This window comes from Salvia hispanica, chromosome 3 (genome assembly GCF_029641045.1).
Source record: "Salvia hispanica isolate PSC_SH4W2 chromosome 3, Shi_PSC_v1, whole genome shotgun sequence".
NCBI lineage: Eukaryota > Viridiplantae > Streptophyta > Magnoliopsida > Lamiales > Lamiaceae > Salvia > Salvia hispanica.
The window spans coordinates 13593639-13616278 of NC_142694.1; the positions used below are offsets into that span (position 1 = coordinate 13593639).

The 22640-nt window shown below is 35.8% G+C and overlaps 3 protein-coding genes across 3 annotated transcripts; all 3 read right to left on the bottom strand.

Moving 5' to 3' along the window:
• Positions 1-1094: 1094 nt before the first annotated feature.
• LOC125211472 (putative axial regulator YABBY 2) lies at positions 1095-4061 on the bottom strand. The gene is made up of 6 exons (XM_048111283.2): positions 3683-4061; positions 2550-2669; positions 2288-2420; positions 1696-1744; positions 1527-1602; positions 1095-1429 (listed from the first exon to the last, which is right to left on the bottom strand). Exons 1-6 carry the CDS (start codon positions 3749-3751, stop codon positions 1382-1384), a joined length of 495 nt encoding a protein of 164 aa, XP_047967240.1. The 5' UTR covers positions 3752-4061; the 3' UTR covers positions 1095-1381.
• Positions 4062-6820: 2759 nt separating this feature from the next.
• On the bottom strand, positions 6821-11387 carry LOC125216144 (E3 ubiquitin-protein ligase RHF2A-like). Its single transcript, XM_048117778.1, has 9 exons — positions 11241-11387; positions 9901-10029; positions 9768-9814; positions 9161-9223; positions 8982-9090; positions 8496-8875; positions 8302-8409; positions 7727-8093; positions 6821-7084 (listed from the first exon to the last, which is right to left on the bottom strand). Exons 2-8 carry the CDS (start codon positions 10027-10029, stop codon positions 7766-7768), a joined length of 1164 nt encoding a protein of 387 aa, XP_047973735.1. The 5' UTR covers positions 11241-11387; the 3' UTR covers positions 6821-7084; positions 7727-7765.
• Positions 11388-12733: 1346 nt separating this feature from the next.
• On the bottom strand, positions 12734-17661 carry TPR7 (Tetratricopeptide repeat (TPR)-like superfamily protein). The gene is made up of 11 exons (XM_048115357.2): positions 17340-17661; positions 16703-16933; positions 16053-16109; positions 15823-15951; positions 15467-15544; positions 15286-15356; positions 15069-15118; positions 14785-14980; positions 13838-14516; positions 13245-13388; positions 12734-13086 (listed from the first exon to the last, which is right to left on the bottom strand). The coding sequence occupies exons 1-11, from the start codon at positions 17433-17435 to the stop codon at positions 12940-12942; spliced, it is 1878 nt and encodes a 625-aa protein (XP_047971314.1). The 5' UTR covers positions 17436-17661; the 3' UTR covers positions 12734-12939.
• Positions 17662-22640: the final 4979 nt, after the last annotated feature.

A 22640-nucleotide genomic window follows, 5' to 3' on the forward strand; every position in this document is an offset into this window, starting at 1 on the left:
ATTTCCTTGCAAAGACAAAGAAAATGCCGTATCCAATTCTGAGACGAGAATTGAGGATGAAGCCACTAGCTCCAATCAGTAGATGAAGAGCCAGAATCGCGCAAGCGAATGAGGTCTGGTCCAAATGATGCAGTTTTGAGACGTGTTAGTAGGGTCAGAACACCAAATACCTTTTGGTCCTGACTATATTGCTTTCATATTGGATGAAGAACCAACATCGATAAAGTAGCCTCTGCTGATCCTGGTAAGTTGCATTAAAGAGAAACTGTTCAAAGCGAAATTGATCAATTTTGCTACAACACACTGATACTTTTTTCATTTCATTTTTCTCATTCTGAGGTGGAAGAACCATAGATGCATGTATACGTTAGAGATTGAAAATTGCACAATTTAATTAGTGTCCTTAAAAGGGTTATAAACGAACTGTGTTTGTAGGATATATATTTGCACTATGCAATCATCTAAGTAATAGAGTACACCATGATGAATATATTTTCACATTACTATTTTATAACCATATTAATAGTTAATTTTTCACATCATATAATGTTCACTACAACATAGGAGTACTATTTTTTTTCTATGTATAGTGAGATTTACAAATGACACTAATTAATGTTGAGATGTATTGTAGGTGGATAGTTATTGTGTCATAAAAATAAAGCATGTGACAATATATAATGCCATTAATTAATTATGTAAGGACTTAACTGATTTTGTGATTTGTAAAGATATAGTTATATTTATAATATGTGAAAACATAATTTTTTATGACAATATATTTCAATTATATATTGAATTTTTTATTAATAGTAAAATTTGTGCATGTGCATAACAAAAACATTTTTTGATAATTTTAGATGTCGCAAATTTTGTTATTTGATAAATTCCACAGAACTCCTTTCATTTAAAATCGTACTAGTATTAAATTTTACTATATATAGACACTGAGTGCAACTATATGTAGTACAGGCAGCTCTTAATGTCATTATTGTGATATTACTAGACATTTGATTGTAATGATTTATAAATACACGTACCATCATTACCACAATAACATAAGATTTCAGAACTCTCAACTGATTAAAATCAAATTAGAAATGGAGAACATATTACATTAATTTACCAACAGGGATACATCAAACGCAAATATTGTTTTAAGTGAACATATATATGGAGTATTATCAATCCCACAAATTACAAAGCGAGTGGGCAATAGGCATGAAATCCATCATCGAATTTAATAATCTAGCATTACCACACACTTATTTTTGTAATTTAGCAAATTTTCACAAACACTTATTAATTAACTGATCATGACATATAATTATATTATAGTAACATATAAAAAACACCCCTAGTAATCTTCATGGCTCACATCTTAGCTTGTTTTGTTGAGTCCAAAATGAATCTGAGGAAGATGTGCCCACTGCATTAATTCAAGACAAATAACAACAATTTTAATTAGTTACAAATTAATGAATAAACTAATTCATGTAGTTTTTAATTGTTAGTTAACGACTTACATTTTTTGCAGCTGCGCTGAAAGCTTCACGATGAGTAATTTCAGGATTGCTAGCCTTTATCCTCTGAATCTCCTCTCTGCAAAGTTATTATGCATATAGATGTTGAACCAAATTGGAAAATAAATAAAATTCATTATTTTTGGATTTTGCTATTGTGAAATGAACTTACTTTATGAAACGGTTGTATGCTGATGGAACACGTTGCCTCTTCTCCGGTGCTGTAAAAATTTCAAAGTTATTTAACAAATTTAATTTAAGATAGAAGAGGTGCTAGCATTACATTATGAAAAGTAGTGTAATTAAAAGTACATTTTCATAATGATCAAACATGGTATGAGCATAGTTTTTTTTTTAACTTGTTATATCAGCACAAAAAGTTTGCATATTGCATGAAATAAAACTCTTTAAACTTATGTTTTTAAGTTGAAGAAGGTAACAAATCAAGCTTTCTTTTTGTTTAAATTTAAACATTTTTATCTAAATACAATCAATTTCTTAGTAAAAAATAGCAACGTTTTACTTTTATCTATATGAATGTATAGTAAAAACAAACTTCTAAATTAGTGATATAAAAGATAGTACTGTCGCAGTCACAATAGGCAGTGAGTGCTCATTGTTCATCATTAAGTTGAATGAAAAATCAAAGTGGAATTTTCAAGATATGTAGTAAATGCATGGGAGATTTTTCACAGCACATGTTGACAAATGATAAATTTAATAGATATAAGAAAACAAAGTAGAAAAAGATAAGAGAACATTACGGCGTATTGGAGGCATCTTAGGTTGTACTTCATGTTGAGTCTGCAATGGACCATATCTATTAGTATTATATGTTGAAGATGACCCAATATTCACACTTTCTTTAGCAGCAGCCTCTCCCATTGATTGTTGTTTCTGCATGTGAAATTAAAATATATTGAACAATATCTCTCTCAAATTTGGAATACCTAAACTCCAATTTCAAAGGTTTGCATACAATATGATATCGATCGTACTAATGTGAGTCCGGTCTGGGATTCATACCTGGAAATCTTGGAGATAAACAGACTGGAGCAATCCTCCCATATTAACAGACAGCAAATTAGCACAATGCCCACATCTAACAGTCACCACATTCAGCATGTTGCTTCCTGGAACATTCACCTACAATCATTCACTTCTTACAATTAATTTCTTCCTTCTATTGATCCAAACTAGCCAGAAAAAAAACTGACAAAGTTGAGGTTTCAAACATCAACTAAACCCTAATTCAGGAAAATGTTATTCTGTATCTAATTTGGAAGAAACAGATGAAGAAAATCTTGATTTAAAGAAAAAGAAAAAAAATTATTCCAGTAATAATTAGAAGGCTGCAAATGCAAAGCATTGACGATATTATTGACTGTAAAAATGATGGCAGTGGTAGCAGGCACATAAGCAATGGCCATTAATGGCTTGTGCTAAAAATAAAGTCCCATTATCGTCTCTCCTTTCACTTTTTCCTGCCTTCTCTCTCTTTACCTCTTTATGTGTATCACGAAGAGAGAGAAGAAAACGACTGCTCTGGAACGGAAATCATCGATCACCTTATATCCATACACACACCATCATCATCATCTCAATTAGCTTACTGTCTTTGCTCATTTCTCACAAATAAATCATTTACTTTCAGAATTTTCGGAATAATCAGTTCACTTTGTGTTTTATACATATAAATCAAGACAATAAATCAACCGTAGAAGTAGACAAAAACTTCAAAAAGATAGAAGAAGCTTTCAAGAACCCTAAAAAGCCTAAATCCAAGATATCCGACAAAATCACCTTAAAACAAACTAGTAAGATTCATGCTATTTTTAGTAGATGTAGATCCCTATATTTTTGAAACCCTTGAATCTCAAGTGAAATACTAATATTTTTTTGAAAATGAAAGTAGCATAAAATATCAAATACTATTATTATTATATACGTTGAAAAGGAGAAACAGAGATCCACAGTGTTTCTCCAGCATTCAAGACAAAAGAACATCAAATTAAATTCTGAAGCAAAGATCTCTTTCAATTCCCCCAATTTAAACAGCTAAAGTTTCGGGGGAAACTCCCCGCAAAATTAGGTCATCTTCGATCTGAGCGGCTCAAATCACAAAGCAAATTGAAAATTAAGACATAAATATATTATACCGCTAAAATGGTGTTGCAGAAGTTGCACTGAACATAACAAACTCGCTCCGAACTCATATCAAACGACATTCTTTTACCGGATCTCGGTCGCCACAGATCTATCAACAAACAAAACAAACTGCCTTAGGTTTAGAGAGGGAGAGAGAAAGTGTATTATAGCTCATAATTTCTATGTGGAGTATAACTGTATAAAGGTATATGTTTAAAAAAAAGGTTTTGTGTGTATAAAAAGAAATGATGATATGCAAAATGGGAGGTGTGTTTGTGGGCAAGTTGTGGGGTTTGTGAAAAGAAAAGGAAGGTTTTTGTTTATGGAGACATGGAGTTTAGAGAGAGAGAGAGTGGGTGGGAGTCATCTATCAAGAAGGAGAGCTGGAATGTGCCACATTTAATGCTCAAGAATGTTTTAGGGATTAGTGTACCAGTATATCTCTTCTCAACCATATACATAAGCCTAGATTTCTGAATTCTCAAAGTCATCAGCCTAACTATTTTATTGCTTTAACTCCAAATAATGGAGTCCGCAATAAACCATCTTCAATATTGACATAAGTAGCATATAATGAAATCTCCTAAGATTTAAAGATATTTCAGTTGCGTTTACACGATAGCTAAGCCCCAGAAATATCACAGTTTAGGATTAATTGATTATAATAACATCATCAAGTTTGATCATATTCTGATTTATTCACATTTTTTAAAATTTGAATGATAGATCAAAGAAATTTCAAAACCTCCCACTTTTCCCATTTGATCAAATTTGTGCTACTATTATTTTTACTTTGTTAAGCTCAAAATTACATCGTTTAGTCGTTTTCATCGTCACATTAATATACATTTACGACACTCTTCATTGACAAGACCTTTACATGTTTGCACTAATTTAACATCGAACTTGTCTCCGAAAAAGTTATCACATGACTGTTGAGAAAATTTTGAAACTTCATAATTTATCATTTAAATTTTGAAAGTATAGTCTAGACGATTAGAATTTAACCAAACTTTGTAATTCTATAGGCAATTACAAATTAGCTTGGAAATAACCAAAAACCAAATCATGTTGTTTATTATCGATTATAAATAATTAAAGGTGTTAACAAATTAAAATTTGAGTAAATTTCTCAATTTTATAGGCAATTAAGCACACAAATTAACTTTGAAATAACCAAATCAAGTTATTTATGATCCATTATTCATATAAATATATAAATAGATTAGGATGGTGAGTTTAATTGAAGAAATCATTGAAAGAATAAAAAGAAAAAAGAGAAAGACGAAAAAGACGAAATCTTGGAGTAGATGAGCTCAATCTAAGTTATCCCAGAATACGTCAAATACGAAGATATGTGTGACGATGTGACAGATGAGACCCAACTTTAAACGATGGGTAGAGACTTGACAGTATCCACGTGACATGTTGCTCACTTTTATTTCACTTCCTAATAATTATAATATGACAAAACGCAATATGGAATATTAGTATACACTAACCTACTTAATAACATGTCCCTAAACTTACTATTACACCAAATTTGATCTAACACTTTGTTTTAAGGTGTCTGTGATAATAGACCTGTGATTGATTTCCCATTCATTTCTAGGGTTTGGGATGTATTTATAAATGCCAGCTTATATTTAAAAAAATGATTATTGGTTGCTAAAATCATAAATTATGACTGAATTCGCTTTACGTTGTAAAAAAAACTCATGAATTTTGATCCTGTAGTCATTTTCTGGAAGCTCCTCAACGGATCTTTGAATGCTCACATGCACAATTAATTCCTCGATCGCGTGGAAGTTATAAATGAGTGAGGATCCCCAATCAACAGTATGTTCGTGAAGCCGATTAGTTAGGAGGTCCCTTGTCGTTGCAATTATAGACAAACTGGTCATGACATGCGTTATTATTATACCGGCTCGACAAAGTCACCATTATAATCATGGAGCTGCGCCACCAATCTCACACCTGACCAGGCACCTTTCTTTCCGGACTGTCTACTTTTCCTATTTTACTTCAAACGGTCACTCTCACCACGAGCCCCAAGTCATTCCTCAAGCATATTTAAGACATTATGCAACTCATGTTAGGATTTATAATCTCGACTTCAGATGAAGCAGCATGCGCAACTAACTGTCTCCACCTATAACAAATGAAGTTAGTTCGAATTCATCAAATAACTCATCAACACTGTGTAATAACTATGCATGAGTCGTGAATCATCATAAAACTATTCGAAGAAGGCGTTTCGTGATAGCCCTCATATGAGTGTATGCCAAGCCGAGTGATGTTGGTCATAGTGATTCTTTGATACCAATCCATGTACTCCTCCGTCATACATGGATCTTGCGACTCATATTCACCCAAATGTGGCAAAGCTTATCATGACAATGTTGAAGGAAGTCAATGCGATTGCGTATGGGCGTCACCACTCAATCAATACACTATTCAGATGATGGTCAAGGTCTTTCTATCTCCGAATTTAAAAGACCCTCAAATCACATATTCATGATCTACAACACTTGAGAATGGATGAGTATCAAATCTCATACAAGTCCACTTCAATGGACACTATTCTTGCCCAGCTCACTGTGAGGGTGTGATTGTACATCGAGTTCTATATCAGTTCTATCCCTCATCTTTCCAAGTTATATTATCGTTTTATTAGTTAATTTTGATGTAAGTACATGTTTTATCACTGAGTCTGCAGATGAACTCACTTCAACTTGGAAATTTGATATGAAAAATGCTTTAAAATTAAATGTTAATAAAACAGTTGAGGCTTTCTTAACATTAAAACTAAAAAAGTAGTAGAATGATTTAAAATAAATACCACATATGTTGAGTATGTTGATGATGGAGATGCATGGCAAGTGAATGTGAAGGATTAGAGTATGTGGACATATATATAAAGTGACAATGAAAAATAGATTTGAAATTCTAGTCATCAAGGGCAGTTAATTATGATGAAGATGATGGTTGGGTCAGAGGATCAAATTTTTTTGAATCCCTACAGAAAATGATGGCAATGACTTTTTTTGGATACCCAAACAGCATACCTATTACCAACAACCGCCATCAAAAATAGCTAATATAAAACCCCAATTTTACATAAATAAACCATCAACCAACACCAAAAGTTTGATAATTTGCTGCTCATTCCAACGGAAGCCTCGCATATTAGTTCGCACGAGTTCAAGAAACATACATAAAACTATAGAGGATTACAGCCCAAAATTTACAGCTCTATATTTGTTTATACATTGAATTTGGTTTCAAGATCCTTAATTTTTGCAAATTTGCACTAAACTGTCTAAATTACAGTATGAATTGGTGGATTTAGCATTTAACATTAGCCCCAGACGCCATTGCAGCAGCAGCCTCTTGGAAACCTAGTGATTCACCTGATAACAATCGCTCAAGATCAACAACACTAGGGAGAAAACCCTAGCAACAGTCATTACTATTAAGAGGGGGGGCTCAATACAGCAACTGAATTGGTCTTTGGATATAATCTTCACTTTATGCCACATGTCCAAAAACAGAAACATGTGTATACTTTCAAATCCCATAAGTTACTTTATCCAACAATGTCATGACATATATCTTTAAGGTGAAAATAAGATAAGCTACACATTCAAGAAATCAGGAAGATGGTAGTACGACTTCTAAAGAGAGCTAGACTTTTATGGCAAGTTGTACTTATGCTACTATTTGAGTATTAAAAGCCTACGCCTTTAACACCGTTTACATAATTCTTCGAGACTCATTTTTAATCAATCCAGTTTACATGAGCCAGACTTTGAGTATCTAGAACCAATTATACAAGGCAAACCAACCCAGTTCCATGGATCCCAATATAGAGGGACAAGGAAAAGGGGGATTGTCATCACAAAACCAAAGAGACCATTAATTTTGATGGAAATCAACAGCGATGCAAATTTTGAAGGACACATAGATCCCACCATCAAGTGACCAGCCTAAGGTTGACTACCATCTAAAACATTTCATTGAAAAGCATATATTAATCGTGCAAAAATACTTACTGCACAAAAGAAGTGCAATGAACTTGATGAGATCAGCACTTAGGTTGATGCAGGACTAGCAGCAGTTGTAGCTTGTGAAGCATCCTCATTCAAAGAAAGGCTGCTTCCCATCACAGAGACCTGCTGTTCACTAGAATCCGGCGACCTGGTATCTTCTGCAGCACGTGAGGCAGTAGATGTGTTGGTTCTACCATGTTCTGCTATTTGAAGATGATCCATCACTCGTGATAGAGCAGCAATTCCAGGACCATTAGCATTCCTTTGGTCAGCTTCACGAACTTCACTGTTGGGTTCAGGTGTAGAAGTGTTGCGAGCAAAGAGTCTCTCCTTCCAGCCTCGTGTGCTCTTTGTTATGGACTCTTTGTATCTATGAATACAGAAGAAGAAAATCAAATTCAGAAATAAAATTGTCAAACCAATTTTTTTTACTGCCTTGGTCAAAGTAAAGGTCTCTCTACTTGAAGACCAAATTTTCTTGAGCATTACAACTTCCCAAAACCAGCATCCAGTTTTTGTATGTTTTCTTCCCTAATAATGACTTGAAAAGAAAATCAAATAGACAAAATTCCTTGTACCTGGTTGAAAAGGCACTAAGCCGGGATTTCAGAGAATCGGAAAATGTCTGGAAATCTGAAGGTCCACCAGTTCTATCTTGACTATTGGGAGAAGTATGGGCAGGAGACCTAGAAAGAAAATATGATTGTTAAGTATGACTGAGTGAACTTTTAAAGGTAAGGTGATAGGAAAAACTAGAAATATGCACACTTACCTATTGCTTGAAGATGTCCCGTGTTGATATGCCCCAGGACTTGATCCTGAGGCTGTAGTCCCGAGCTGTTCAGCTTGAGCAGTAGAAGACCGTGCAACAAGATGTGCAGCATCTCCTCCAACAGTCATATATGGAGAATTAGAGCCAGTAGTTATAACTTCAGGTGGGGGGCTACTGCCTTCTCTCTGAGAAAGTGGAGATGGAGCTGAAGCCTCATTAGGATTAGCTGAGAATACCAAAAAACGAGGACGGCCTTGAGAAGATCTAATCCTCTGACCCTCTCTCCTAGCGAGCTGACGAGCCCTCCCCATTGCAGCAGCAGCAGCTAAGTGCTGAACAATGCGTTCTTCAAGTTCAGCCTCACTTGCATTAACAGGCAACTGCATCCAAAATATCAGATGAAGACCATGTAACTTTATAGCCATTTTGAAAGAAGATCAAAGATGAGAAGTGAGAACGATGTAGAAAGTTATGGGAGTGGCTAACATGTTGCAACTCAAAGTCCCCTAAGCTTGGATGATGAAATATAGTTGTATTTCTAGGTGGATTCATTCGCATGTTCCTCTCATGCTCCACAGCATCCAGAAGTTCCTGACTGTCAAATAACCATACAATGAAAACCCTACTCACAGAGTTAAAGCACGTGAAAATAACGGCAAGTATACCTGCTGGGATCCTTCAAGCCAATAGACTGCCAGCACATCGGGCACTGGGAACTTCTCTGGCACCTAAGGATGTATTCTAATGTCATGGCTAATTCATCCACCAGTAGTCAAATTTAAATAAAATAAAACAAGAAAGAAGGAAATTAGGAAAACTAAGTCAGAAGAGCACAATTTGGAGCACATGGCTGCGTTCAGTTTTCATTAAGCACACTTTAGTTTCAACAGCAAAAAAGCAAAAGTACATGTCACAGACTCACAAGCAATAATTCTTCCAAAAGGTGAATTTCAAGTTCCATTAGTTTAGCAGTTCATCAAGTATCAAATCTATCTACCCATTGAATTTTACAATCTTAAACCAAAACCATTCATAATCAAACACCATATATGAATGTTATATACAGTAACAATGGAAAATTATTCAGCCTTCTTATATAGGTTCAACAGGACGAGTTTTATAGACTTGAAATGTAAATCCAATATTGGCAGTTGGTAGGAAATATAAATCAAAGTCTCATCATTAGACATGGAAAATACCCAAGATATCAGAATACCAACATTGTAAAAGAAATGAGTAGGAACTTTATTTATGGAAAAGGAAGTTATGTACCATTCAAGAATGCACTGAAGATGAAACTCGTGCTTGCAAGTAGTCAGCTGAAGCAGAGAAAAAATTAAACAATTGAGCATAGGTCAGTTCCAATTTTCAGCCATCAATGTAATAGACAGTAGTTTGAACATACCGTAGAAGGGTCACTATCACAAAAGGCTTCAAGACATATACTGCAAGCATCATCGCATGCTTCCTGAATTCCCCCTTCCACAAAAGCTGCAGCAGAAGTCAAACTGCTTGATACATTTCCTTCTTCCATCTGTCACAAAGTTTAAATATTTAACAAAGCAGATTGTTCAAAATTCCTTTAAATCAAATTTGTGACATATCAACAGCCTGAAAAATAAAGGACAGTAGAGCCCAATCAAGGAAATTCAGAGAACGCGGTCTCATCATTTACCATAAAAAGTAGTAAGGGGTAATGACACAACAGAATGCAAACAAAAGCAACAACACTAGACTTCAAGGAGATCAAATCACATACATCAAAAAGTAAAGACAGAAAAAGGAGCACAAATTAACTTTAAAAGTACCAACCATCAATTTGGATTAAGGAAACTGAATTCACTGCTTATTACTGCTCGTTTACAGGAAAATCTTATTTAATGGGGGCTTAACATTTTAACAGCATGTTTGAGAAGATAGTCTGAGTAGTATCTAATGTTGCCTACCAATAAGTAGAGCCTTCACTTACATGTTATAGTTTATCGCCAAAAAGAAGTAACTACACTGATGAACTATGTCTAAGCTCAAGAAAACTACATTAGACTGAATTATAGTACTAAACCAAAACATCGAGCACCACTGTCACCAAACAACTCAAACACTAGCACCACGCCAAAGGAAAATAAAACAAAATATATCAATGATAATTCATGTCATATTAGAGAGGTACCAAGAAGATACACTTGAAACCTACCATGGTTGTTTAAACCCCAATTGTCATCAACAAAATGGCTACAGATAAATGGTAATGTTATGCTGGTGAGCGAGCAAAAGAAATTCTCAATACATTCAACCAAATCGATATTTGAAGAATCCCGAAAATTCACCTAGTCTAAGTCTTTACACCAGCAAATTGGACACGACCCGAATTCTGAATAAAGCAAAAGATATTTCATTGCATTTTCATCGAAGATATTAAAAGGTAAAAACCCCATGTTCGTGCATCCAACTCAAATTTTGGCGACATCAACAAAATAGAGGGAAGGCCACAAAAAAGGACTAATACTCTTATGATAATTTGAACACCGCAAATTAGTTGGATAATTCATTCCCAGACATTGAACAAAGATTTCAAGAAGCCCAATTCCATCATCCAACTAAAGTACTGTAACAGCAACAAAATAAACATAAACCCGCAAAAAGTCTCAACCTTTAATGTATCGAGAATGAATACAAGAACAATCAGTCCAAGAAAGGGCGAGAAAACTCAGAATATAACCCTCTAAGAAGATGAGCAACAGTTACCTCCGAAAATTAACAAATTGGGGCCGATCAAAGCCGAGCAGCGGAGAGATAGATAATTAGAGAAAAGAGGCGAAGATTAGATTCTAGAGAAGAAAGAATTGGGGGTTGAGAAAAGTAAGAATGTGAAGAAAGTGGTGTGGACTTTTCTTTTGTTGGTTCATGTAGAATTATTTCAATTTTTACTTTTTTTTTGTTCCTACATTTATATTCCTTTGGTAAAAAGTGGAGCACTACTTTCATCGTCTGAAATTAAAATAATTATTATTCAACTAAAAAATTATTGTTTTAAACGTGCAAAAATATTTATTCATTTAATTTGAAACAAAGAGAGTATTTTTTAACTATAAATATATGAATTTTATATACTTAATAATATTTTGGTAGATTAATCATGTACCCAGTAATTAATGGTAGTGTAAAAATGTGAATACGTTTGTTAATAATAAAAAAGTCTATACCATCGTACGTGCACAAAGATATAGTGAAACAAAAATATTATGAGATGAGATCGAATAATGCAAGAACCATTAAAATGGATATTATAAGTGTAAGATTTAAACGATGTGTTTTGTTTTTTATGCTTATGTTGCAACTATAATTAGTTACTAGTACTACATATTAGGATTAGTTTAATACTGGCACAACTAAACAAAAAATCGTACTTCATCTGTTCTATAGGAGTGGAAGTACTTCTTTTCGGCACATAAAAAAAACAAAAAAAGGTGTGTAGTATATTAAATAAAAAGATAATAAAGTAGAAGAGAGTAAAAAGTATAAAGAATAAAGTGAGAGAGATAAAAAAATAAATAAGAATAAAAGTTTTAACTTTTATTAAAAAAATGAAATGATTCCACTATTAATCGTACCAAAATAGTAAAATAGTCCTACTAAATAGAAAGGATGGAGTATTTATTTGGATGGTGCATAAATAAATAAGTTGGAAAATATGTCAATTTAGTACGGCGTTGTCAGATGATAATTCTCTCTGTATTATTTTAAAGAATTATTTTAGGTTGTCTACTATTCATAAATCTATTTATTTATTTCATTTTTTAAGTACTTTTTTGCACTCATAATCTAAAACTAATACTTTAAATGAATCTCACGTTCAACTCGCTTTCTCTTTTTATTTTTTTTCACAAAATTAAATAATTTCTTAAAACTCGTGCCAAGTCAAAAGGACTCTTTAAATAATGGACGGAGGGAGTAATATTTATAAATAAAATATTTATATTTCGATAACAGTAGTAATTTATAGTGTTTAGATTCAAAGAAAAATAATTCTCTTCGCAAATCATTTTAACTTACAAAAAGTTCAAAAAGTAAAAAATTTTAGGTGTATGTAGTCTTTCCCTACGAAATAACAAGTGTATGTAGTTTTAATTGGTTACGGGCAAGCAAGTAGGAAATGCTAGCTCAACAATTCATTTGTAAGGCATCAAAATTACAAACTAAACTTTCTTAATTCTCAAAATGACGTATAAGTAGTACTATTGTTCAGTCAATTAATTAGATATATCATGCTCATTATCTCTGATGAAGAAATAAATACATAGTAAATGTTAATGGAAGCCTTTCCTCCTTATAAATGAAAAAATACAACTTAAACCTTACGCTTTTACCAAACAAAAACGAACAAGTCAAGAAAAAAAAGCATCTCATCGACTAATCAGCCATATATTCATCAGTATACATCCATCTACTTGCCCACGAACCCAAACCAATGAAGAATGACTGCTAAAAAGAGCATAAATATGGCCAACAACATTCCAGATCTTCCCAGAAAAAAGTTCTTCGTCTTCTTTGCACCTTCTACACCGCGTTGAATCCTATCGGCCCATTTCATCTGTAATCATATAATTATTCGGAATCAGTATTGAAAACACCAAGTCATTAGCGAGCATATTGATTCAAAATGTCAGAGTGATGGCATTCAGGTGAACAGAAGACATATGAAAGAAACAACGCGGGTTGAGTGAACAATTAACCATATTTGATACGTACCATGGTGTCCAAAGTATCAGGCGACATAGACGACATGGCCTGCTGAGCTTTCTCTGCATCTTCGCGTGAAAGCTTGAACCCAAATTGCTCGCTCATGTTAGCCATCACGTCTGGGCTCATATTTTTCATCATTGATGTCATCATCTGCAAAATATAATCCGAAACAGAATTGAGAACACATTTTCTACAACGGAGAAAAGCAATGATACAAGTTTGGGGACTTCATTCCATTCAATGGTCTAATATATACCGGTTTTCCACAAAACATACAAGTATTTCTTAAATTGAAAATGGGGCTATGAAAAATCAAATATAGGAGTATCAAATATGTATTGCAGATGCAAAACCAGACACACCACCCAAGGATAATGAAATTGGCCATACTACAAACTGTATTATAAAAAAACAAATTAAATTCAAACAGAAACATGGAATAATTGAAAGCATAATCCAATCATATCATCAATTTCATACATTTTTCACAATATAAAAAAACCAATAGGATCTATCACATGTATACTTCTCTCCAGTGAGTAAACAGAAGATTGAGATTATTGGCTGAGGAGAAAACAGAAAAGGATAAAGCAGCAAACCTGTCGCATAGCTGGATCCTTCAATTGGTTTCTCATTTGCTCTTGTAGATCACCACTGGAATTTAGGAAGTCTGGTCTTGGAAAACTTGAATTAAGATGCTGGGAGGAACTACTTTCACCAGCGTCACTGCCGTTTACTGAAAGATTCTCTCGAGTTTTAGATTCATCTGATCTTACTCCATTGTTTGCAGTTGATGATGGTCGTTCCTGTCCTGTCATGGATGAAGCCATCTCAAACATCTTTTGGCGCTCTTCAGGTGGCATCTTATTCATCATATCAGTTGCCATTTTGAGCATGTCTGGTGTCATGTTTGGTGGAACTGAACCAGGGAAACCTGCTGATGATGACGATGCTGCCTCATTCCCCTTCAGAGATGAAGCCATCTCAAACATCTTTTGAAGGTCTTCAGGTGACGTTTTTGCCATCAGGTCAGTTGCAGTCTTGAGCATGTCAGGTGATAGATTTGATGGAGTTGCTCCTGGAGTAAAACTGCCACCATTGTTCTGTCCTTGGAAGGAGGAAGCCAATTGGAACATTTTATTGAGTTCTTCAGGAGACATCTTGCCAATGACATCAGTGGCAGTCTTTAACATATCAGGAGAAACACCTTCAACTTTTCCGCCATTCATAGCAGACAATGTCTCAGGATCAGTCCGAGAAATGAAGTTCTGGAAGGATCTACAGTACAAAAAGAAAAAAAAATTAGCTTATTGAACTTGAGCATTACCATTAGCTAATACAAGGTCTGTTACTTACTTAAGCACATAAGCTGTAGGAAGAGAAGATTACAAACGAAAAATGGAATATAGTATAATTATATATCCAAACAATACAGATGCTGTTAAGCCACATTCATGAAAACATAAATTTGAACATACTGTCAGCAATGCAAACTTTTACAAATTGCACAAGAAAAAGGCAAAAAAGGGATTGAGTGCAATGGAACCTGATAGATTCCGGGTCATCTTTTAAAGCCTTAAAATAGTCCTGATCAGATGGCTGAGGCTCCACAACACTAGCAGATCGAGTAGATTTAGACTGACTGGTTTCTTGTTGTGATAAAATGGAAGATTTTGATGTCAAATTCTCAGTGTTATCAGATGATACTGTGGCTTCTTCAGTTATTTCTTCAATAACCACCCCTAGAAACAAATGAGAAATTGCATTTATATAAACATCATTCCAGGAATATCAGTCAAAACATGAAAACTGAAGTACAAGCCAGCATACCTCTTGAATGAGTCCTGCCACCTTCTTTATTCAATCTTTCCTCAGCATCCCTACGTATATTTAATATCAAATAACATTAGTCGATAAAATCAAAAGAACAGCCATAAAGGTGTGAAACCTGACCAAGGTGCCGAATGAGGGGAAAACTAGCCTCAATGCAAGCTGGATAATACTATTGATCAACAAGAGAAACCTAGGGAACAGCCAGATACAGTACCTTAAGCTATCTGCAATAGTTTCATCCCCAAGAGATACTTCATGTGCTTTACTCAAGTCAGACACAGCTTCCTGAAATCATTCAATGTGAATAAGGATTAGAGAAGAAAACATCAATAGTGGAGAAGTAATCAAGCTTACAAACACAATACACATCAAAGAAATTTAAAACAATTACTCACTCCTAGTTTTCCCAATTCCTTGTATGCTTGACCCCTTCGGTAGAGAGCTTTAGGGTTCATTGCATCATAAGCTAAAACCTGCAGTACAGGAAAGTTATTGTACTAGCTACTGTTCATTGGTTACTCCAGGTCATCAATGCAGGTCACTATAGAATAAGAGTTTATTCGAAAGAAAAGAAGAACATGTACATATTTTTACCAACAAAATACTTTTATCGCATATATGTTTAGCATTTTAGGCCCTACCGCTAGAAATAATTTTTACCCACTGTTTGGAACTCGCCAACAGGTTAAATAATGATAGTAAGAATATATGGATTAACAAAGAAAATGAAAAAAGTTGAATCTATGCTTACCTCTGTACCTTCCCCAATACACTCTTCATACTGCTTGGTTTTCAAGTAACATGACATCATATTAAGAGAGCATGCTAAAAGGATATTCCTCCCCTTTGAAGTAGGAATATCTTTAAGATTTTTCTTCGCCTATATCACCCAAAAACAGTGAAGATTAAAAATTCCAGCTCAAAAAAGAAACTCATGTGCAACCCATAGACATAGATAACAGGCACAAAAACTGAACTTACACGCATATATTTCTCCAGTGCCAATGCGTACTTTCCCTGACTGTGAAGTTCATTTCCCTGAGATTAGATATAAAAAATAAGTGCGACAAAAACTCCAGAAAACAAATTGATTGAATTACTTTTAAAAGTACTATTCACATCCTCCAATTTACTGTTATTCCACATATGTTTATTTAATCAAGGATAGGTGCATGCCACATTTAGGAGGCATTACAAATAAATCAGGGACAAGATTAGCATGTTTCAACTTGGGTAAGAATAACAAGATTATGTTATTTTTTCTGCCAGAAATAATTAATGTATGCACTGAGATCCATCCAGTGTGATGCTTGAAAGGCATTTATTAGAATTAGAAATACATAATATATGGTCAATTGCAATCCCCAACCAAAGATGTTTTTACAAAGAGCGTAACTAAACAAAAGAGTTCTCAATACCAGAATTTTTAAAACTAGAGCTACAAGCTTTGATCAACAATGGCTTCTTCATTTGAAGAAATCATTTCGACAATAATTGAGCAATTGAAATAGCAACTACCCAAAAGTTAGCTAGATTGTACTAAAATGTCACATGCACGCAGTATAATAGGAAATATGTAATCTTTGGTAGAACGACAACAACTCGATACATCTTCCCACTGTCAAAATTACCTGTTTTTTCAGCATCTCGGCTCCATTAATTTCATAAGACACCTGTGCATCCATACGAGCACGCATAGCAGCTAACTCTTCAGGTGAAGCATTTGCCATCTTCTCACTAATCTCGGCCATGTCCTCCGGACGAGCGTTTTTCAACTTCTCAGCAGCATGCTTGAAATCTTGTGTATTCAAATTTTGCATTCCTTCGGTTGCCATCCTCATTAAATCCGGATTGGACATCATCTGCGATAGAATCAAGTTAGCCTCCACCACGAGTCATTGGTAGTAGAATTTAGACAGAAATAGGAGTACATAAAATCCAGTCAACTTTTGCAAATAATGAGCACTAGACTGAAACAGCCGCATGCATCAAATGTAAGCCCAGCGAGATTTTCAGGTTACATGATTGAATAAAATCGAATTACTCCTAGTAAACAACTACACATCAACTAAGCACAAAAGAGGAACCTGCAAATAATCAAAACAAAGAATACACCATTAAAGAGAACCCTACAGCCACGAAGTGCTCTGCAATGAATCCACATAAGACCCTCCACGTTAATTCATTGAATTCCCCGAAAAAGGTGACACAATCCGAAGATCAGATTCAGACCACCGACACCAAAAATCGAATAATTGGGGCAAGTACCTGCTGCTGAATCCGAGCCAAATCAGCTGGTGACATCCGGCTCATCTGCTCCTGAGCCATCCTGATCAATTCGGGATCCATCATTCCGTTGAACATTCTTCCTAAAACCCTGGAACCAAAATCGAGTAATCCGACCCAATAAATTACGCGGAATGGGAGAAATTGAATTGAACTTTGAAGTCGTCGAATTGCGGGGAGATTTGATTTCAAAATTGAAGTAGGAGTGGAATTTGTAATTTTGATCGATTTGGGAATTTCAATCTGGGGATGAATAGATATACAAAATATTTTGAATAAATTAATTGGAAAAAGAAAATAAAGTGGAAAAGTCGGAAATGGTAGGACGCCCACCACGCTAGAACAAAGATGCTTCTTTGAGTCTTTCCTTCTTCCGAATCCGAATCCGGGTCAGGGTCCGAGTCTAGTCTTCATTTCAATTTCTTTATTTTAATAGTCAATCTATTCATATTTTTGTTTTACTCTTATGGACTAAATTTGTATTTAATTTTATTCATTCCCATTCGGTCATACCAATCACTATCAATACATACTTACAAAATTGTGGTGAGATTTTGAATTAATTTTATTTTGGGGATAATTATGGAGTAGTACTATTTAGATTTATCTAAAATTATTTGTATTTTTGAACTGACACTTATAACTAGATATGGCCACGGTTCAAAAATCGCCGGTTCCGATCATCGAATGCTTGAACCGTAACCGGCCCGGATACCGGTTATTCGGTTTCAGTTTAACCGCCAGTTACCGCCGGTTCCGGTTCTAGTTACTAACCGCCGGTTTTTCAGCGGTTCCGGGCCGGTTCCGGTTCTTATTATTTTTTTATATTTTTTTTATTTAAATCTTATAGTTATAACTTTTAAATTCTATAGTAAAATCTAAAGAGACTTTGAAAAAGGTCGAAAACCGCTAGTTTTCTAACCGAACCGCCGGTTTGTGTCAGAAAACCGCCGGTTTGTGTCAGAAAACCGCCGGTTTCTGACAGAAAACTGGCGGTTTCCGACACCTTTTCAGACCCTACGCTGCAACCCTACACCTACGCCTGCAACCCTAGCCTTGAACCGTCGAGAACCGGTGGTTTTGTGTCAGAAACCGGCGGTTTTCCGACACAAACCGGCGGTTTTTCGACCGTTTTCAGCCCTACGCCTACAACCCTAGGAACCTACCGGCGACGACTACATTTTCCCGGTTAACCGGCGGTTCCGAACCGCCGGTTAACCGCCGGTTCCGATTTCATATTTTTTGAACCGGAACCGGAACGAACGGTTCCGGTTCCGACCCACCGGTTGGGAACCGGCGGTTAACCGCCGGTCCGGTTGGGTTTGGCCACCTCTACTTATAACATTGCAAATAGGTACAGGATATTTCAAGTGAAGGTATTCAAAAATGCCTGCATCAGGAGTATTTTTATCTAAAATAATGTTGAAAAAAGTGCCAAGGCAATTGAAACTAGTAAAACGTAAAGTCTAAAGACCGCAAATGATAATTTGCAAATATAGTTACGGCGTGCATTAGTGAAAATATAAAGCTTCATAATGTTCACTTAGAAAATTTGCGTTTCTGTTTGGTTACTTGAGAATTAATAAGCTCCGGTTTAAATTGATACAATGTGCGTATTAGGAAAAGTGGATAAAAATACTACTATTACAAAGTGTAAACTAGACAATGCTGAAACCAATAATCAAGCTATAATATCCAATCCAATGGCAACGAACACAACAACTTAGTGACTTACGTCAGTTAACCTAATCATAACTCTGAGTAATCCTTGGCCAGCCATTAATTATTAATAACCATGTTAACTATTTGAGCTTTAAATCAGTGGACATGTCATCTTGCAATTTGGAATTAATGACCTATATCATATGATAGGAATAAGCACTGCTTTTGAGTCCGCACACATATTATAAAAATACTAATATTAGGTATAGCTTATTTGAATAATCAATTTTGCCATTAAATTTAGGGTTAATACTTAATAGTGTTTAGTAAATTCTAAAGGGTTAATAGTGTTTAGTAAATGACTAAATTCTGATTTGTATCATGAGGTTTAAAATTATAATATTAAATTATGAAGTTTTTATTTTTCTCAATCGTCTCTTTTTATATAGAAAATGTCATCTTTTAGCGAGGTCTAAAACAATATATTTTTCATTAAAATAAGAAAAAGAAGAAGAATAATAAAAGAAACATACTTATTTTAATTAAACACGTTATTTTAAATATCATTAGAAGAAGACATATCGTATATAGATCAGATCATTGAGAAAAATGATAACTTCATGATTTAATATTTTAATATTAAACTACACGGGGCATGCTATACTAGATTTTGACATTTTTCATTATTTGAAAAGGACACTTGTGGGTCCCTTCTATTTCATCGACTATTTTCTTCTCTTTATGAGGGTAAGAGCATCCTCATCCGTACTCTTAGCTAAGAGCACGGAAGTGGGCCCGGACCCACTTTTACTGCTTGTCCTTAGCTAAGAGCACAACACCCACATCCGTGCTCTTAGCTAGGGACAATCTCAAGGGTCCCACCATTCTATTATTCAATTTAAATAAAAACATTTCCACAATATTAAAATGCATTAAAATATCCGAAATACTATTACAAATTACAAAATAATTAAAAATTACATAATTAAAATCCTAAAAATTACACTACTCGTTGCCGAATTTCGCCCAAATGTGATTGATTAGATCTTTTTGTAGCTCAGTGTGGGCTCTTGTATCACGCATTGTGTGTCTTCTTTCCATCCTCTAGTTCACCGTCGTATGCACACCTCGACGTGGGGGAGACCTCGCGGTTGAGCTTCCGGCTTCATCCTCGTCGTAAAAGTTACCCGCCATCGGTCCTTCGTCAGCTATAATCATGTTGTGCAAGATAATGCACGTGTACATGATGTCGGCGATATTCTTAACGTACCAAAGCCGAGAAGGGGACTTCACAATGTTGAATCGGCCTTGAAGGACACCAAAAGCTCTTTCGACGTCTTTCCGAGCAGACTCTTGACGCTGCGCAAAAAGAATCCGTCTCGGCTCTTGTGGATTGCTGAACGACTTCACGAAAGTCGACCACCTTGGGTAGATACCATCGGCGAGATAGTAACCCATGTGGTATGCATTTCCGTTGACGGTGAAGTCGATCGCCGGTGCTACACCATTCAAAACATCATCGAAGAGTGGTGAAGAATATAGCACGTTCAAGTCGTTGTTGGATCCGGCAACACCGAAATATGCATGCCAAATCCATAGGCGGTAGTCGGCGACTGCTTCAAGGATAAGCGTTGGGCCGCCACCTTTGTGGCCGCTTAACTGTTGTCCCCTCCAAGCAGTCGGGCAATTCTTCCACTTCCAATGCAAGCAGTCAATGCTGCCTAGCATACCGGGAAAACCGTGGACTGTTTCGTGAAGACGAAGCAACCGTTGACAATCGTCGGTGGTGGGTGCCCGAAGGAATTCCTCGCCGAAAGCAGAACGAACGTCGTCGCAAAAACTCTTGAGGCATAGGATTCCAGTTGACTCACCGACATGCAAATACTCGTCGAAGAGGTCAGCCGTTTGCCCAGTAGCAAGTTGTCGGATGGCACAAGTACACTTTTGCAATGCCGTGAGACTTTGCCGACCGGTTGCGTCTGCACCTTCTTGAAAGTATTCAACGCGGATGGACAATGTGTTGACGATACGCATAAACAACCGTTTTGACATGCGAAAACGGCGCCGAAAGTAATCTTCTGGATACCGCGGCTGGTCGAAAAAATAGTCGGCAACGAGCCTTTCATGGGCTCCCTCTCGATCACGAGGGATGTAGCGACGTTTTGCTCTAGTTGGTTGAGGAGGAGGGGCGGGGGTATTGGCGGCGACATAGGCTTCATAGGCGGCATGATATTGTTCATAATATTCTTGTTTTTCGCGCTCCGCTTCCGCAATGAGATTGGTGAAATCCATTTTTGAATTTTTTAGAGAGAGTTTGGGTGAGAGAGGAAGATGTAGATGATTTAGTATGAAAAAGTATGAATAAGAGATAATTTGATGTGAAAAGTGGATGATGAATGTGTGTAAGTGGATGATGAATGTGTGTATTTATAGATGATTTTGGGATAAAAAAAAAAATTCACAAAAATCCAAAAAAAACGTCTATAAACGGCTCTATTTTTTGGGGAATCCAAAAATATATTTTTTTTTATTTTTTGGTATTATTTTGAATTAATTATGAATTTTTTTTAAAAAAAAAATAAAAATCGAATTTGCCAATGGCATAGCCGTTGGCCAATAAAAACACGCCACGTATGGCTGCTCAGCGGCACGGACATGCTCTTAGCTAAGAGCAGCGCCGTGCCGCTGGCACGGACGGACGAGCTCCAGCGGCGGACGGACGAGCTCTGTCCAGCGGCATGGACGGACGAGCACCGCTGCGGATGCTCTTAGAGCGTCCACAAGCCGGACACTTTTACGTTTTTTGTCCATAACCACTTTTTATATGTCCACAGCCAAAAAAAAAAAATCCGCAGCAATAGTGGACACTTTTTTTAGCCACATTTCACTTTATAATAAAAACAATTAAAAATTCGAAAAAAAAAAAAAAAGGAAATCGGCGACCGCCGCGGCAGTTTCGCCGTGCAATAGATAGTCACGGCCGCCGCCGCTTTTCTCTCTCCTCCGGCTCGTCCTCGGCGCTTTTGGGGCGAAAGCCCTTCCGCCCCACAAAAGCCGTCCACCTCCGGGGCGGACGCTTCCACCACAATAGACAGCCGCAGCTTAGCCGCGATTGGGGCGGCCGCCGCGCAGCCCCTATTGTGGATGCTCTAAATTCCGTTTTGATATTTGAAGCAACCAAAGTCCAAAACTATCGGTTCATATCATTTTGGGATTCATTTTATCAATATTTTCTCAAAATCATTGTTGCATCTTCTGTCTGTCTGACAAAAACAAATATGAACAAATGACCAGAGTAAAATCATACAATCATCCAATAACAGTAATAGAAGAACTAATCTTATCGTTTTATAATCTACAGAAGAATTTGTAATGTTGCTATTTCGAATGATCTTGGCATGAAAAAATCGATTTTATGTGTTTTATCAATTCAAATTGGCGTAATGATCCCTAAAATTGCAAACTTTGAACGAAATTTGGTATATTTCATAAATTGAAACCTATTAGTATCATTTATCATCATTTCCCTTGAGTTCGTATTGAATTTAATTTTCAATTTTCGTGAAACTCGATAATGACTTACCATTCTTCCTAAAACTGTAAACCAATGTCAACAGGGGC

What these genes read in the sequence shown, in the direction of transcription:
- LOC125216144 (XM_048117778.1), bottom strand. Translation starts at nt 10,029, where the DNA reads ATGGAAGAAGGAAATGTATCAAGCAGTTTGACTTCTGCTGCAGCTTTT. An exon ending in GGCTTGAAGGATCCCAGCAG is followed by an intron (nt 9,091 to 9,160) that starts GTATACTTGCCG and finishes GTTATTTGACAG; the next exon opens with TCAGGAACTTCTGGATGCTG. An exon ending in GGGACTTTGAGTTGCAACAT is followed by an intron (nt 8,876 to 8,981) that starts GTTAGCCACTCC and finishes TTTTGGATGCAG; the next exon opens with TTGCCTGTTAATGCAAGTGA.
- TPR7 (XM_048115357.2), bottom strand. Translation starts at nt 17,435, where the DNA reads ATGTTCAACGGAATGATGGATCCCGAATTGATCAGGATGGCTCAGGAG. An exon ending in TGGCTCGGATTCAGCAGCAG is followed by an intron (nt 16,934 to 17,339) that starts GTACTTGCCCCA and finishes ATTCTATCGCAG; the next exon opens with ATGATGTCCAATCCGGATTT. An exon ending in ACTATTGCAGATAGCTTAAG is followed by an intron (nt 15,119 to 15,285) that starts GTACTGTATCTG and finishes AAATATACGTAG; the next exon opens with GGATGCTGAGGAAAGATTGA.
- LOC125211472 (XM_048111283.2), bottom strand. Translation starts at nt 3,751, where the DNA reads ATGTCGTTTGATATGAGTTCGGAGCGAGTTTGTTATGTTCAGTGCAAC. An exon ending in TTTATCTCCAAGATTTCCAG is followed by an intron (nt 2,421 to 2,549) that starts GTATGAATCCCA and finishes TTTCACATGCAG; the next exon opens with AAACAACAATCAATGGGAGA. An exon ending in TCAGCGCAGCTGCAAAAAAT is followed by an intron (nt 1,430 to 1,526) that starts GTAAGTCGTTAA and finishes GAATTAATGCAG; the next exon opens with TGGGCACATCTTCCTCAGAT.